The sequence below is a fragment of the Cetorhinus maximus genome, chromosome 20 (genome assembly GCF_964194155.1).
Source record: "Cetorhinus maximus chromosome 20, sCetMax3.hap1.1, whole genome shotgun sequence".
NCBI classification, from domain to species: domain Eukaryota; kingdom Metazoa; phylum Chordata; class Chondrichthyes; order Lamniformes; family Cetorhinidae; genus Cetorhinus; species Cetorhinus maximus.
The window spans coordinates 51,072,835-51,089,070 of NC_135898.1; the positions used below are offsets into that span (position 1 = coordinate 51,072,835).

The following is a 16,236-nucleotide window of genomic DNA, read 5'->3' on the forward strand; positions in this document are numbered from 1 at the left end:
ATCCACTGGCTCCTGTTTGTAACCCATACACGGATGCAAAGCATGCGTATAATGAGAACCATGCTGTTACAAGACACAGCATGCCATTGGCGTGCTGAAGCAACGATTCCTCTGCCTGATCTGCTTTTACAGTCCTGCGGTACTCAGTTGAGTAGGTCTCAAAATTTCTGATGGTATCTTGCATGCTGTACAACCTTGCCATCATGTGGGACCAGTCTTTGCCACCATAGATTAGGTAAGAAGCTGAGGAACAGGAGCAAGAGGAGGAGGAGGAAGTGAATTTGGAAGAAGAGGAAAAGGGGAGAGGCTGCAACCTAGACAGCTCCTTTCTTCTCAGGCTGTACATGAAGGGCTAATTCAAGTGCAATACCAGTAACTTCATCCCCGATTCCCCATTCAAAAACAGGACCATCCTCCTTACCAATTTAATAAATATCTGGAATTAAAAGTCTAATAATGATCATGAAACCATTGTCAATTGTCGTAAAAACCCATCTGGTTCACTAATGTCCTTTAGGGAAGGAAATCTGCCGTCCCCACCTGGTCTGGCCTACATGTGACTCCAGACCCACAGCAATGTGGCTGACTCTTAAAAAAACTGCCCTCTGAACAAGGGCAATAGGGGATGGGCAATAAATGCTGACCAGCAGCGCTCACATCCCAAGATCGAATTTTAAAAAAATCACTGGAGTCTGAAAAAAAGTAGAAAAAGGAGCACCTCTTTCCCCCTCTATCCCTAATTCCCACCGGAACCAAATTCCCAACTCCTCACTCAATCTACGTCTCACTCAGGCATAGCCTGGTGTTCATGCACCTCTTTCTGTGTGCAGGTTTAAAACATCTCTGCTTATGTATAGAGAGGCTCTGATGACTCACTAGCCAGCTCAGCTTTAACACCTATTGAGGGCAACTACTTAATTACCACTTTCAGCAGCTCCCTGTTTAACTAGGGTATTCAAATAACAATGTTTGAAAGTAAAAACCTAACTCTTAATCTAAGTTTAAAGTTAAGAAAAGTTTACCAGAAATTCTCACCTGAACCAAATTCCAACTCTTTACTCAATCTACATCCCACTGAGGTGTAGTCTGGTGTTCACGTGCCCCTTTCTGCATTGTTGGACCTGGTTCTGGGGAATGAATTGGCCCAAGTGGATCAAATATCAGTGGGAGGAGAGCTGCTGCACTTCTTCTGAAGTTCTGATGGTGAAAAGGGAGAAGCTTCAAGGAAATACAAAATTATAGTTTATAGAAATTATAATTCTTTAACATTTATTTTTCCTTAATTTTTATATGTAAAAATAAGGCAATACCTTCCCCATTCCTTCATCATTTATTCAGAAATAATTAGGTGAGGCATTGATAGATACCAACAATGGCATCAAGGTAAATGGCAGCTAATGTAGGTCTGATATACCAGTTACGTGGTGATGATTTCAGGGTTGTTAGAAAGTTTACTATAAGCTATAAGAGCTTAGAATATAGGTTAAAATCAAGATAAAGCACTGGCATAAAACCCAGAAAGATTCAAAACTATCACAAATGATGGTGCTCAATTGAATATATGAACTAAGTCATATATCCCAGCAGTAAAATCAATCAGGATGGTAACTGCAATCAAATGACAAATAGCAACAGTGAAGCAAATGTTTAACAACATGCCAAACTGCTCTACCAACTGGAAACTTAACTTGGTAACAATCAGCAAGATAATGAAATGGTAGGCTTGGTTGACAGGCTTATGTAAATGTGAAAATGTCGGGGTCAGCTGTGAAGTGACCATTTCCATCAGATGAGAGGCAGGTAGTTTGAGTACACAGCCTGCCAGACTGAATCAATTTGGAAGTCCAAACTATATTCATGGTGGGGCCTCATTAAAAATCCATCGATGACTTGCTCTGATATTTGGTACAGCTCTTGACACAGGGAGAGTGGGCAATCTGGTTGCTCTTCCACAGTGCTCAGCCAGACCATGTAGATTAAAGGGGAGAGGGGAGAACCAATGGACGGAGTTTGTCCATCATATGATCTGCCTATAGGTACTTCAAAATTGCACCAGCATCCTATTGACATCATCGTACTCTGGTTTGCATGAGCTAATGAGGCTTCTGCAAGTTTCTGGCAAAAACCTAAAACCACATTTGTCACAGTGCCATGGTGCTGGGAGCTAAGTCAGATGCACAGTTGGCTGGCAAATAGAATTTCCAATGAGCAATCAACTTTTAAACTGTGTTTATTTATACTGATAATTTTTTCCACATTTTATATGGAAGCAAAGGGCAATGTGGGGACAACTACTCCTTTTCAGAAAAAAAGAACTAGAGGTGCTTGTGCAAAGGAGGATGGTGTAGTTTATATTGGAAGATCACCTACTAATGAAAGCAAGATGGATGGATGGATGGAGTTTGGGTAGAGATTAAATAAAATATCACAGATCTGTATGAAATATGCAAAAATTATGATCTGCATATCAAAATAACCCTAAATTGGGAGCAAAATACAACTAAGTATCAATGGTTCCATTAAAACACAGCCTGTCAATGGAAAGGATGCCTATAAGAATTCAGTAACAGCTCAGGTGACTGATTTGTTAATTTGCCAATTTTGTTTGGGTGCTGGGAGCACCAATTGTTGATCACAGAAAAGGTAAATTTCAATGCAGGATCTTATTAACAAAATTCTTCGTTTACAAGGTTCATACTAGCTGCCAGCTGAGCCTCTTTCTGCCCCAGCTTTTTCTTGTTGTAAATTGTAGTAGAATTCATCTCTACACTCGCCCAAAAATCAGGTCTTTGTGAGACCCAGGGTGAGAAATTGGATTTTGTTTTTTGACATGTTGTGCATTATAAGTGCCCTTACAGCACCAAAATACAACACACTTGTGAAGCAAAGCTTGTCAGGTGCCATCTTGGTAAAGACATTAATGCATGCCCAGTTAATGTCTGCTCTAAGTGCGTAGTGCAGACAGATCACAATGTCAATCAACAGCCAGGGCTGTCATTTTGGAGCTCAATTAAGCAGCCGATGCTGGCTGTTAAGCTAAAAACACATTAAGCAATGGTAAGGAGGCCTCCACCCATGCTATTTAAAGGGATCATCAACTGATTGCAGGTCAGTTGCTCATTGATTTCTTCTGGCTGTTACTAAAATTCTATGTAGTTTTGCTTTCTGCAGTTGAATCAAGTTTCAAAAATTTACAGCGAGTGGCTTGGCATGTGCTGAAGGATATTTTTGCTGACTTCAAGGCCAATTCACAAACGAGTTGCTTCCAAACAAGGGAGTAGTAGGCCTCCTTCTAGGAATAGAGCATAACTAGGAGAATAAGCAGAGGTCACACAGAGCAGAACAAACTGCCATAAGAGGAAGGAGGGAGAGAAGGACTCTCAGCAGAAGGCTATATCTACCCAGGGTGTTCAAGGAGCAATTCTCCTACCTGAACCTTAGTGATGAACAGTATTTGTGACATTTGTGCTTCACTAAGGACATCTTCATTGAAGTTTGTCAACTTCTGTAGGTACAATTCCAACCTTATAGCAGGGCAAGGACCACAAAGACAATGGTTGTTAATGTGAATGTGGCAATGGACTTTTATGTGTCTAGTGCCTTCTAGGCTGTTGATGGAAATATTAGCAACATCTCCCAGTTTGTAACTATTGTTACATAAGGGAGGTCACTGAGGCTCTTTATTTAAATGGAGATAACCTCATTGCATTCCCCCTTACCAGTAATAAATACACAGAACAAGCACAAGGGTTTGTAAGGATTGCAGTCTTCTTCATCGTGAGGATGCCACTGACTGTGCACATATGCATTTCACATGTCAACGCTGCCATGTACTGGAACAGAAAGGGATTCCATTCTCTCAAAGTCAAAATGACAGTGACCATAGGCAGCATATCTTGCAGATCAATGCCCACTGTCCTGCTGTATTTATTTTCTAGCATTCCACTGTTCTAGCTGTATTTCAGGCACCACAGCAAACGAAAGGCTGACTACTGGGTGACAAGGGCTATCCACTGGCTCCTGTTTGTAACCCATACACGGATGCAAAGCATGCGTATAATGAGAACCATGCTGTTACAAGACACAGCATGCCATTGGCGTGCTGAAGCAACGATTCCTCTGCCTGATCTGCTTTTACAGTCCTGCGGTACTCAGTTGAGTAGGTCTCAAAATTTCTGATGGTATCTTGCATGCTGTACAACCTTGCCATCATGTGGGACCAGTCTTTGCCACCATAGATTAGGTAAGAAGCTGAGGAACAGGAGCAAGAGGAGGAGGAGGAAGTGAATTTGGAAGAAGAGGAAAAGGGGAGAGGCTGCAACCTAGACAGCTCCTTTCTTCTCAGGCTGTACATGAAGGGCTAATTCAAGTGCAATACCAGTAACTTCATCCCCGATTCCCCATTCAAAAACAGGACCATCCTCCTTACCAATTTAATAAATATCTGGAATTAAAAGTCTAATAATGATCATGAAACCATTGTCAATTGTCGTAAAAACCCATCTGGTTCACTAATGTCCTTTAGGGAAGGAAATCTGCCGTCCCCACCTGGTCTGGCCTACATGTGACTCCAGACCCACAGCAATGTGGCTGACTCTTAAAAAAACTGCCCTCTGAACAAGGGCAATAGGGGATGGGCAATAAATGCTGACCAGCAGCGCTCACATCCCAAGATCGAATTTTAAAAAAATCACTGGAGTCTGAAAAAAAGTAGAAAAAGGAGCACCTCTTTCCCCCTCTATCCCTAATTCCCACCGGAACCAAATTCCCAACTCCTCACTCAATCTACGTCTCACTCAGGCATAGCCTGTTGTTCATGCACCCCTTTCTGTGTGCAGGTTTAAAACATCTCTGCTTATGTATAGAGAGGCTCTGATGACTCACTAGCCAGCTCAGCTTTAACACCTATTGAGGGCAACTACTTAATTACCACTTTCAGCAGCTCCCTGTTTAACTAGGGTATTCAAATAACAATGTTTGAAAGTAAAAACCTAACTCTTAATCTAAGTTTAAAGTTAAGAAAAGTTTACCAGAAATTCTCACCTGAACCAAATTCCAACTCCTTACTCAATCTACATCTCACTGAGGTGTAGTCTGGTGTTCACGTGCCCCTTTCTGCATTGTTGGACCTGGTTCTGGGGAATGAATTGGCCCAAGTGGATCAAATATCAGTGGGAGGAGAGCTGCTGCACTTCTTCTGAAGTTCTGATGGTGAAAAGGGAGAAGCTTCAAGGAAATACAAAATTATAGTTTATAGAAATTATAATTCTTTAACATTTATTTTTCCTTAATTTTTATATGTAAAAATAAGGCAATACCTTCCCCATTCCTTCATCATTTATTCAGAAATAATTAGGTGAGGCATTGATAGATACCAACAATGGCATCAAGGTAAATGGCAGCTAATGAAGGTCTGATATACCAGTTACGTGGTGATGATTTCAGGGTTGTTAGAAAGTTTACTATAAGCTATAAGAGCTTAGAATATAGGTTAAAATCAAGATAAAGCACTGGCATAAAACCCAGAAAGATTCAAAACTATCACAAATGATGGTGCTCAATTGAATATATGAACTAAGTCATATATCCCAGCAGTAAAATCAATCAGGATGGTAACTGCAATCAAATGACAAATAGCAACAGTGAAGCAAATGTTTAACAACATGCCAAACTGCTCTACCAACTGGAAACTTAACTTGGTAACAATCAGCAAGATAATGAAATGGTAGGCTTGGTTGACAGGCTTATGTAAATGTGAAAATGTCGGGGTCAGCTGTGAAGTGACCATTTCCATCAGATGAGAGGCAGGTAGTTTGAGTACACAGCCTGCCAGACTGAATCAATTTGGAAGTCCAAACTATATTCATGGTGGGGCCTCATTAAAAATCCATCGATGACTTGCTCTGATATTTGGTACAGCTCTTGACACAGGGAGAGTGGGCAATCTGGTTGCTCTTCCACAGTGCTCAGCCAGACCATGTAGATTAAAGGGGAGAGGGGAGAACCAATGGACGGAGTTTGTCCATCATATGATCTGCCTATAGGTACTTCAAAATTGCACCAGCATCCTACTGACATCATCGTACTCTGGTTTGCATGAGCTAATGAGGCTTCTGCAAGTTTCTGGCAAAAACCTAAAACCACATTTGTCACAGTGCCATGGTGCTGGGAGCTAAGTCAGATGCACAGTTGGCTGGCAAATAGAATTTCCAATGAGCAATCAACTTTTAAACTGTGTTTATTTATACTGATAATTTTTTCCACATTTTATATGGAAGCAAAGGGCAATGTGGGGACAACTACTCCTTTTCAGAAAAAAAGAACTAGAGGTGCTTGTGCAAAGGAGGATGGTGTAGTTTATATTGGAAGATCACCTACTAATGAAAGCAAGATGGATGGATGGATGGAGTTTGGGTAGAGATTAAATAAAATATCACAGATCTGTATGAAATATGCAAAAATTATGATCTGCATATCAAAATAACCCTAAATTGGGAGCAAAATACAACTAAGTATCAATGGTTCCATTAAAACACAGCCTGTCAATGGAAAGGATGCCTATAAGAATTCAGTAACAGCTCAGGTGACTGATTTGTTAATTTGCCAATTTTGTTTGGGTGCTGGGAGCACCAATTGTTGATCACAGAAAGGGTAAATTTCAATGCAGGATCTCATTAACAAAATTCCTCGTTTACAAGGTTCATACTAGCTGCCAGCTGAGCCTCTTTCTGCCCCAGCTTTTTCTTGTTGTAAATTGTAGTAGAATTCATCTCTACACTCGCCCAAAAATCAGGTCTTTGTGAGACCCAGGGTGAGAAATTGGATTTTGTTTTTTGACATGTTGTGCATTATAAGTGCCCTTACAGCACCAAAATACAACACACTTGTGAAGCAAAGCTTGTCAGGTGCCATCTTGGTAAAGACATTAATGCATGCCCAGTTAATGTCTGCTCTAAGTGCGTAGTGCAGACAGATCACAATGTCAATCAACAGCCAGGGCTGTCATTTTGGAGCTCAATTAAGCAGCCGATGCTGGCTGTTAAGCTAAAAACACATAAGCAATGGTAAGGAGGCCTCCACCCATGCTATTTAAAGGGATCATCAACTGATTGCAGGTCAGTTGCTCATTGATTTCTTCTGGCTGTTACTAAAATTCTATGTAGTTTTGCTTTCTGCAGTTGAATCAAGTTTCAAAAATTTACAGCGAGTGGCTTGGCATGTGCTGAAGGATATTTTTGCTGACTTCAAGGCCAATTCACAAACGAGTTGCTTCCAAACAAGGGAGTAGTAGGCCTCCTTCTAGGAATAGAGCATAACTAGGAGAATAAGCAGAGGTCACACAGAGCAGAACAAACTGCCATAAGAGGAAGGAGGGAGAGAAGGACTCTCAGCAGAAGGCTATATCTACCCAGGGTGTTCAAGGAGCAATTCTCCTACCTGAACCTTAGTGATGAACAGTATTTGTGACATTTGTGCTTCACTAAGGACATCTTCATTGAAGTTTGTCAACTTCTGTAGGTACAATTCCAACCTTATAGCAGGGCAAGGACCACAAAGACAATGGTTGTTAATGTGAATGTGGCAATGGACTTTTATGTGTCTAGTGCCTTCTAGGCTGTTGATGGAAATATTAGCAACATCTCCCAGTTTGTAACTATTGTTACATGAGGGAGGTCACTGAGGCTCTTTATTTAAATGGAGATAACCTCATTGCATTCCCCCTTACCAGTAATAAATACACAGAACAAGCATAAGGGTTTGAAAGGATTGCAGTCTTCTTCATCGTGAGGATGCCACTGACTGTGCACATATGCATTTCACATGTCAACGCTGCCATGTACTGGAACAGAAAGGGATTCCATTCTCTCAAAGTCAAAATGACAGTGACCATAGGCAGCATATCTTGCAGATCAATGCCCACTGTCCTGATAGCAGTCATGCTGCATTTATTTTCTAGCATTCCACTGTTCTAGCTGTATTTCAGGCACCACAGCAAACAAAAGGCTGACTACTGGGTGACAAGGGCTATCCACTGGCTCCTGTTTGTAACCCATACACATACCCTGAAAACAAAGCATGCGTATAATGAGAACCATACTGTTACAAGACACAGCATGCCATTGGCGTGCTGAAGCAACGATTCCTCTGCCTGATCTGCTTGAACAGTCCTGCGGTACTCAGTTGAGTAGGTCTCAAAATTCCTGGTGGTATCTTGCATGCTGCACAACCTTGCCATCATGTGGGACCAGTCTTTGCCACCATAGATTAGGTGAGAAGCTGAGGAGCAGGAGCAAGAGGAGGATGAGGAAGTGAATTTGGAAGAGGAGGAAAAGGGGAGAGGCTGCAACCTAGACAGCTCCTTTCTTCTCAGGCTGTACATGAAGGGCTAATTCAAGTGCAATACCAGTAACTTCATCCCCGATTCCCCATTCAAAAACAGTACCATACTCCTTACCTACCCTGTAATTAATGATCACATTATTCTCAGCAGGTCTAACAGCATCTGTGGCGATGTTGTTTATCTCTCTCCACTGAGGCTGTTAGACTTGCTGAGTTTTTCCAGCATTTTCTGTTTTTGTTTCAGATTTCCAGCATCCGTAGTATTTGCTTTGATCACATTATTCTCTCGGCCATAATGCAAAAAATAAATGCAACACAAACTAAACATTCCAAACCAAATATATAAATTAAATAACAATTTACATTTATGTAGTATTTTAATGTAGTAAAAAGTCCCAAGGCACTTCACAAGAATGCGATAAATGAAAAACATCTTTGTTTTTTAGTCACTGAGCCAAAGAAAGAGAATCAGTAAAGACAACCAAAAGCTTAATCAAAGAGCTAGTTTTCAGGGGCACCTTAAAATAGAAAAGAGAGCGGGCAGAATCATATAGGGATGTTTAGGGAATGAAATCAGAACTTAGAGCCAAGGCGGCTGAAACCAAGACTGCCAGAGGTGGAGTGATAAAAATCTGGAATGTATAGGCTAGAATTGGAGGAGCACAGAGATCTCAGGCATATGGGGCTGGAGGTGGCTGTACAGACAGGGAGGGGTGATCCCATGGAGGGATCTGAAAACAAGGATGATGTTAAAATTGATGCGTTGTTGGATGGGGACCCAGTGAATGTCAGTGAGTACAGGGATGATGGCTGAGTGAGATTTGGAGTGAATTAAGATACAGGCAGCGGAGTTTCAGATGAACACAGGTTTATGTAGGGTGAATGATGGGAGTCCAGCCAAGAGAGCATACGAATAACCAAGTCCAGAGGTAGCAAAGACATGTATGAGGTTTCAGTAGCAGATGAGCTGAGGAAAGGTGAGAATTGAGTGTTGGTACAGAAGTGGAAGTAGGCAGTCTCTGTGGTGCTTGAAAACTCAAATTGTGGTCATGCACAACATGTGGGCTGGGAATGGACTTGCTCAGCTTATGACAGTTCCAGGAATGGAAACCATGGACAGGGAACAGAGTTTGTGGTTGGGGTTAAAGACAATGGCATCAGCCTTCCAGACATTTATTTGGAAATTTCTGCTCATCCAAAATTGATTGTCGGACAAGCACTGTGACAAATCAGAGAATTGAGGGGGCCAAAGGAGTGCTGGTGAGATAGAACTGTGTGTTGCTGGCATTTATGTGGAACCTGATGTTGTATTTTCTGATAATATTGCCAAGTGGGAGCATGTAGGCATGTTTCTTAGCCCCCAGTTACTTTCTGCTGCCATCAGTTGTGTACCAGCTTCTGCAAGGGAGAAGGAAGTGTGCCCGAGAATGTCATGCAATATGCTTGAGTGTCATGACAATCATGTTGAATAGCTGGCAGTGTGTGCAAAGTGTGAGGTGTGGGTCTGAGGCTTGTAGTAGCGCTAAGTATGTGAGGGTGAGGTGAAGCATATGTATATTAGCTATGAGCCAGGTGACAGGTGAAAATTGATCCCATTAGAAACCCTATTGTCTTTCTAAGTTGCTTGGTGCCCTGCAGCTCACCAGTTGAATTAATGAAGCTGGTTCCTCAAAATTAAAGTTGCCCCTTTCACTCTTGTTGTGGGTGATGATGGATATTAGGCTCCTCAAAAGTGAACATGCATATAAAATTGTTTCTCTTGGATAGTCTGAATTAGGGACAAAGGTTTTGTTTCACTGTTGATGAAGTTATACTACTCATGGCCTAAACTAGGGAAAGAAGTGAACAGGTTTGGGACATACAAGATATATAGGCCCTGGTAATAAGTTGGAAGCGGGTAGAGAGCTGGGGTGGGCAGCCGGAGAGGGAGGGAGGGGTGGGGGTTGGTGGGATGGAATTTGCCACCTGGAAACCCAAAGCCCTGTCAAATTTAACAGCAGGTTCTGTTTTTAATATTTCAGCAGGTTTACCGCCTGCAGCCAGCCAACTGGTGGGTAATTAAAGCAGTTGGAGAGCAGAACAGAGAGAAATTCGACACAGAGATGAGATGGAGGGGATCGGTGATAGAAGGCTACGGGAAGGATTGGCTGATCACAGGATCCAGATACCAACTCGGGAGGGTGGGGGTTTAGTAGATCACAGGGAGGGCGATCATATGGTGGAACGTTTGGTGTGCCTGCCTCTCCCAGCTCATAAAGAATGCTGTGGAGGCATTTATCTGATGATTCAGCCCCTTACACCTTCCTTCATCTGCTGTCTTTCTCAAGATCCAGCAAAGTCAACCTGCACCCCTTAACACTGAAAGTTAAGTATTTCTGAAAAAAGTGCAAGAGGAAAAGTTTCGTCTTTTTTCAGCAAGACTCAAGTACTGTATTTTTTTTTGGAACTCTTTCAGAGTCAAACAATTAAACTAAATTAACAAAATCAAGTACTGTAATACCGAACGACTACTAAAAGTTGTTAAATTGGCGGCAGGCAGCCTCCTTCAAATATGTTAGTGACCGATTCTGAGACAGAACTTGTCGCCCAACCCCTGTCCGCCTCTGTTAAAACCAGAAGTGTGCTGGTTGCTCATTTAAAAAAATTCTTAACCCCGCAGAGGGGCTGCATTCACATTCTGGCTGTAGTGATGGTTAAACGTGTGGTTGAAGTCAATGCGATGAAAACCAGGTGAATTCTGCCATGGGCGGTCGGGCACTGAGGTTAAAAATTTACCCGTGTGGCTTTGATGCAAAGCATCATTGTCTGGCGGCTGGCTTTAGACCGCTGTCTCCCTGAATGAACTCCGTTGAAATAAAGCTCAGGAGGTTTATAACAGGTTGTTGTTCTGATATCATCTGTTGTACAACATTATAGCCTAGAAAAGGATCTAACATTCAATAGTTTTAAGGAGTTGCGCTACCGCTTTTACATGTAAACTCCAAACAATTTTATGGTAATGTTTATATCTTGGTGACAGCGGAGACCTTAGGGCTGTGCTTTGCACGCTCAGAATTGTGACGAGTTATTCATACAGTCCTTATATTATATTTTTCAAGGTGGGATGTGATTTTCACCGCATATTTTAGGCATTAAAGAGGTGGCCAAGATTGAGTCTTAAGCTGAAATAGCAGTTTGGTCTGCACTTAGCAGTCTTGGTAAAGGAGTTGAAGTTAGTGCTCGGAATGGCCATCCGTAGGCTTATCAAGCAGCTGGTTTCCACTTAAAACAGCCTGCTAGTGATTATTAAAGAGGCTGCATGGCAGTTTGGTGGCCAGTGCTTCATCTAACACCCTTTCCCAATACCAACAAGTTGTTTGGGAGCAAACATGGCAATGGTGTTGATTTCAAGCACTATTTAAAGGATACTCAACATTTTAAGATTATTGCTGCTGGAGCTGTGTGCCGATCAGAGCACCCCACACCTTGTGGAAGTGGGCGCAAGACCCCCATAGACTGCTTGACCAAAATTGCATCTAACTTGAATGCTGAACCTGAAGTTGTCTGTTTAGCACGGTAACTTGAAATTCTGATCATTAGCAATTAGGGCCGAACTTGTGCGCTCCAACCAGACTTTTAAACAGTCCAGGCTTACTATTACTGCGCACATTTCGTGACTTCTTCATCCTTTGCCCATTAACCCCTCCCCCGCCAAGTTTTAGTCCTCATTTAGGAAGAACATAAATCTCTGCCGCAGCCACCATTGCTTACTGCCCTAAATATCCTAACCTATATTTTTAAAAATGAAGATATAGTACCGCCCCCAATGCCACTGGTGTATGAACATTGCTTTGCATTTGGAAACTAACGGAAACTCAAAGCGGAAGCGAAGCATATCCGCCACAACAGAATTGAACACTAGCCTCAAATGTTCTGTGGGACAATATACAGACATGGAAGACACGCTGAAAGAAGGTCTGCTCCACATGCAGCAGCAGAAGTTCAGGAAGGTATCTGCCTTTATTTCCATGCAAAAAGCATTTCTTGCGCTAGGTACGGATAAAAATCTCCAACATTTTTTCACAGGGATGTAGCAACACACTGGGACTCGATCCATGTAGACTTGTTGACCTCACATAAGTCGATAATAGTAAAATCATCGCCTAACAAAAGGGACTTTTCCATTAATTTTATAGACATTTATTGCACTTTTTATTTGTCCTTTGATTTATTTGTTTATTACTGACAACATGCATACCAATTACTTACACGGTTTTGCAAGTGAGACAGCAAATCTATCTGAGCTGTATAATTGTAAAAAAAAATCGTGCGTTTTTTAACATTTCATTATTAGTGAGGGAGGTGATTTATACCGTTTTATTTTGTATAAAAGCCTTGCGAATCGGTGACATATCGGCGTGGTTTGTGATCCACTCGCGTGTTTGGCCAGCCCCTCTGTATGAAGTTACTGCATGTAAACATCAATTCATAAGGTACAATTTCACATGTGGATCGACTAATTCCTTTACGTTTACTGAATGTCAGTGTGTTTGTGAGTGGTTGTGTACACTTTTTTTGAGATTTGTGCTTCACTTTAACATTTTCAAGTGAATGATGTAAGTTAAATATATTTGTGCATCCTGATTCAATCTTAAAATCTATATTAAAATTCACATTTTCTCCCCCACAGAAATGGAAGAGGGTTTGGCTTATCCTCTACCCCCAGAGCAATCAGTCTGTTTCTCGTCTTGAGTACTTTGAGTTCAAAGATGGCTCCACTTTATCAGAGATGCATATTACAAGAAGGATAGACAGAAAGTTCATTCGAATGAGCGACTGTGTCAGAATATCTGAGGTTGTTGTAGAAAACTGCTCAAAGGATTCAAGCGCCTTTTCAGTTGAGACAACCACGAAACTGTATACGTTTTTAACTGAGAAAACTGACTGCAAAGAATGGGTACAGAAACTCACAGAAACTGCTTTTCAAGTAAGTAAAATTGAACATGAAATATGTAATAATTTGCATGTCATCTAATCATATAACTATATATCATATATATATTAGGATTTAGAAAGTCAAAGTTCACCTCTTCATATACCGCAGAAATGAAGTTCAGGCTGTCTGGAGAAAAAATGCTGGTTCTAGACTCACTGAACCAGATGCAAATTCATCATCAGGCCACCAAGGATTATCAATACATTCCACCCATAAAGCTGTATGATTCAATGTTCCTGAACTGACCATCCAAGCTTCAGTCATCTTTTTCCCATTCAGTAGCTGACCGGAGATAAAATATCGATTTGTGTAAAAAAAAATGTTCAAGTTACCTTTTTTTTTACAACTAAGTTGTTATGGGTCAGTCACTATATCTGTCTGTTGCACCATGAGATTTGAATGTGATTTTTAAATTAAAAAATTACATCCAGTGAAGAACAGATGAAGGGCACTGCAGGCCATAGGACAAGATTAAATAAATTTGCTGAAATCTAGGTGAAGGACCAAGATCTATAGTGCAGGACTTCAGCAAGGTTGAAAAGAATAGTAAAGAAAAAAGGTATATCAAAAAAACATTAGTTAGGTGTTGCAATTTGTAATCTATTGCAGCTATCACGGCTAGCCTCAAGAAAATGCATCCTCCCCACGAGGGAAGGCAATCCACTCCACAACAAACATGCATGTAACACCTTTGGGACATAGGCATAGAATCTGTGGACTCTGCCTGATGCTCTGAAATAACCAGGCAGTCGGAACTCTTCACTGGTAACTTATTCTACCAGATATCTGTCACTTGGCTGTGTGCTGTGAAAGACTCGCATAGGGCAACAACCCAGCTCCGAGATCTTTCTGATTCGGTAGGGAGAATTTTAAATGGAATTGGGGTTTGGTTGGGCAAGGATGCCAAATGGGCCAAGCATTGGCAATTTGAGGTCTGGGCAATTTTAATTTCCTGGTATAATCTGCAAGGTGCCAATGGCCCAAATGTGTCTGCTCTCTGGTGGAAGGAAAGGGTGTTCATTTCAGGGGAATCCTAAACTTTCCTTGTGGAGGACTACTCTGGACCCACAAGTAATCAAACTTCCTTAAATGGATTCTTCTGGTTCCTTTTCTGGTATTCGTTTCCCACTATCTTCACCAGGAAAGAAGGCTGCAAGGCCAGAGTTAAAATTGCAGTCAGAGCACAATGACATCATCAGGCCCCAGTGAAAGAAGGGTCCTGCAGCCCATTTCCCTGTGTAGATTATAAGAAGGATGTGATCACACTAGAGGGTACAGAGGAAATTTACAAGGATGTTGCTAGAAATGGAGAATTTTAACTATGAGAAAAGATTGGATAGGATAGGGTTGTTTTCTTTGGAGCAGAGGAGGCTGAGGAGAAATTTAATTGAGATGTATAAAATTTGAGGGGCCTAGATAGGTTCTTCCTATCCACTCTATTTCTGTTTGCAAAGGGGTCAATAACCAGGGAGCATGGATTTAAGTAGAAGGATTAGAGAGGAATTGAAGATTTTTTTTTCACCCAGAAGGTGGTGGGGATCTGAAACTCACTGTATGAAAGGCTGGAGGAGGCAGAAATCATCATTGCATTTTTAAAAAAAACTTTGATATGCACTCGTGATGTTGTAACCTACAGGGCTATGAATCAAGATCTTGAAGGTGGAATTAGGTGGATAACTTTTTTTGGCCAGTATGGCCACAAGGGATTGAATGACCTTCTCCTGGGCTGTAAAGTTTCTATGTTTCCTATATGTGATTCCAGATCAACAGCAACGTGGGTAACTCTTAACTTCCATCTAAAACTTCCATCTGCAAGCTATTCAGTTGTACAGGGATGGTCAGTGACACCTAAGTCCCATGAATGAATAGATAAAGAGCATTTGTTTAGATTGCCACAGATCACCATGGGCAGAATTTTGCCCTTAATAGGCGGGCGGGCCCGACCGACTTGGCAGTGGGCGGGCAGCCGATCGCCACCACCAAAACGGGCCCCGCCACCATTTTAAGTGGGCGGGCCAATTAAGGCCTGCCCAGCGTGTCACCCGACGGGAAGCGCTGTGCACTCCCTGTGCGAGCAGGGGGGGGATTCTCCAACTGCCAGAGTGCGCTCTTTTGCGCATGCACGTGAAAGAGCGCACGTCTCCCTGAGGCAAAGTGCTGCCTCAGGGAGATTGCTGAAACTCTGTGAAAGTCTGAAAATAGAAAAATTAAAAAATCATTAACATGTCCCCTTCGTGAAAATGTCACATGAGATGGGACATGTTAGTGAAGAACACAAACACTTTATTAAAAGTTTTTAAATCCGATATCAAACCTCATCCTGCCACTGGATGAGGTTTGTAAAAAAACACTTACCCACCTGCCCATTGGGCCCATGCGCCAACCCGAAGTGTGCATGGGCCCCTCAAAATCCTGGTCGATTGGAGAGTTAATGGCCTTAACAAGGCCTTTAATGAATGGCGGGCGCGTGTCCTGCTGCATAGCGTGCCTGCTGACCGATATATTGCGATGCCGCGCGCTGACGTCGGGACGCTCGCACGACGTCAGCGTGCGACATTTTAAGCGCTGGCATGTGGACTCCGCCACCCGCACGCCAGCCAGAAGATTCTGCCTCATGATTTTGCAAGGCATGTAAAAGGAAGCCCCCTATTTCAAGTCAGGTCACTGACATAGTTGCAACTATTTCCTGTATTCAAAGCAATAAACTAACACCAAAGACCACCTAATTGGGATCTTCAGTATGAGATTCCATATATATGCAATTGAATTCAACCGGAGATTCTATCCTTTTGCACAGTCTTCCTGATTTCACATTTCCAGCAGGTATACACACACTTGAGTTAAGTTTTGAAGTCAGATGCTTTGATATACTGAGGGAAATAGCTTAGTATAAAATTCATTTAGTTAAGTAAATAGTTGCT

The 16,236-nt window shown here is 41.9% G+C and overlaps 1 protein-coding gene across 1 annotated transcript in view; it reads left to right on the plus strand.

Annotated features, from left to right (window-relative positions):
* Positions 1-12,216: 12,216 nt before the first annotated feature.
* Positions 12,217-16,236, plus strand: part of LOC144694371 (uncharacterized) — a 36,358-nt gene continuing 32,338 nt past the window's right edge. Inside the window, exons 1-2 of the mRNA XM_078564688.1 lie at positions 12,217-12,329; positions 13,010-13,306. Of these exons, the coding sequence (XP_078420814.1) occupies positions 12,273-12,329; positions 13,010-13,306 (354 nt within the window). The 5' untranslated portion in view covers positions 12,217-12,272. The remainder of the gene's footprint in view (positions 12,330-13,009; positions 13,307-16,236) is intronic.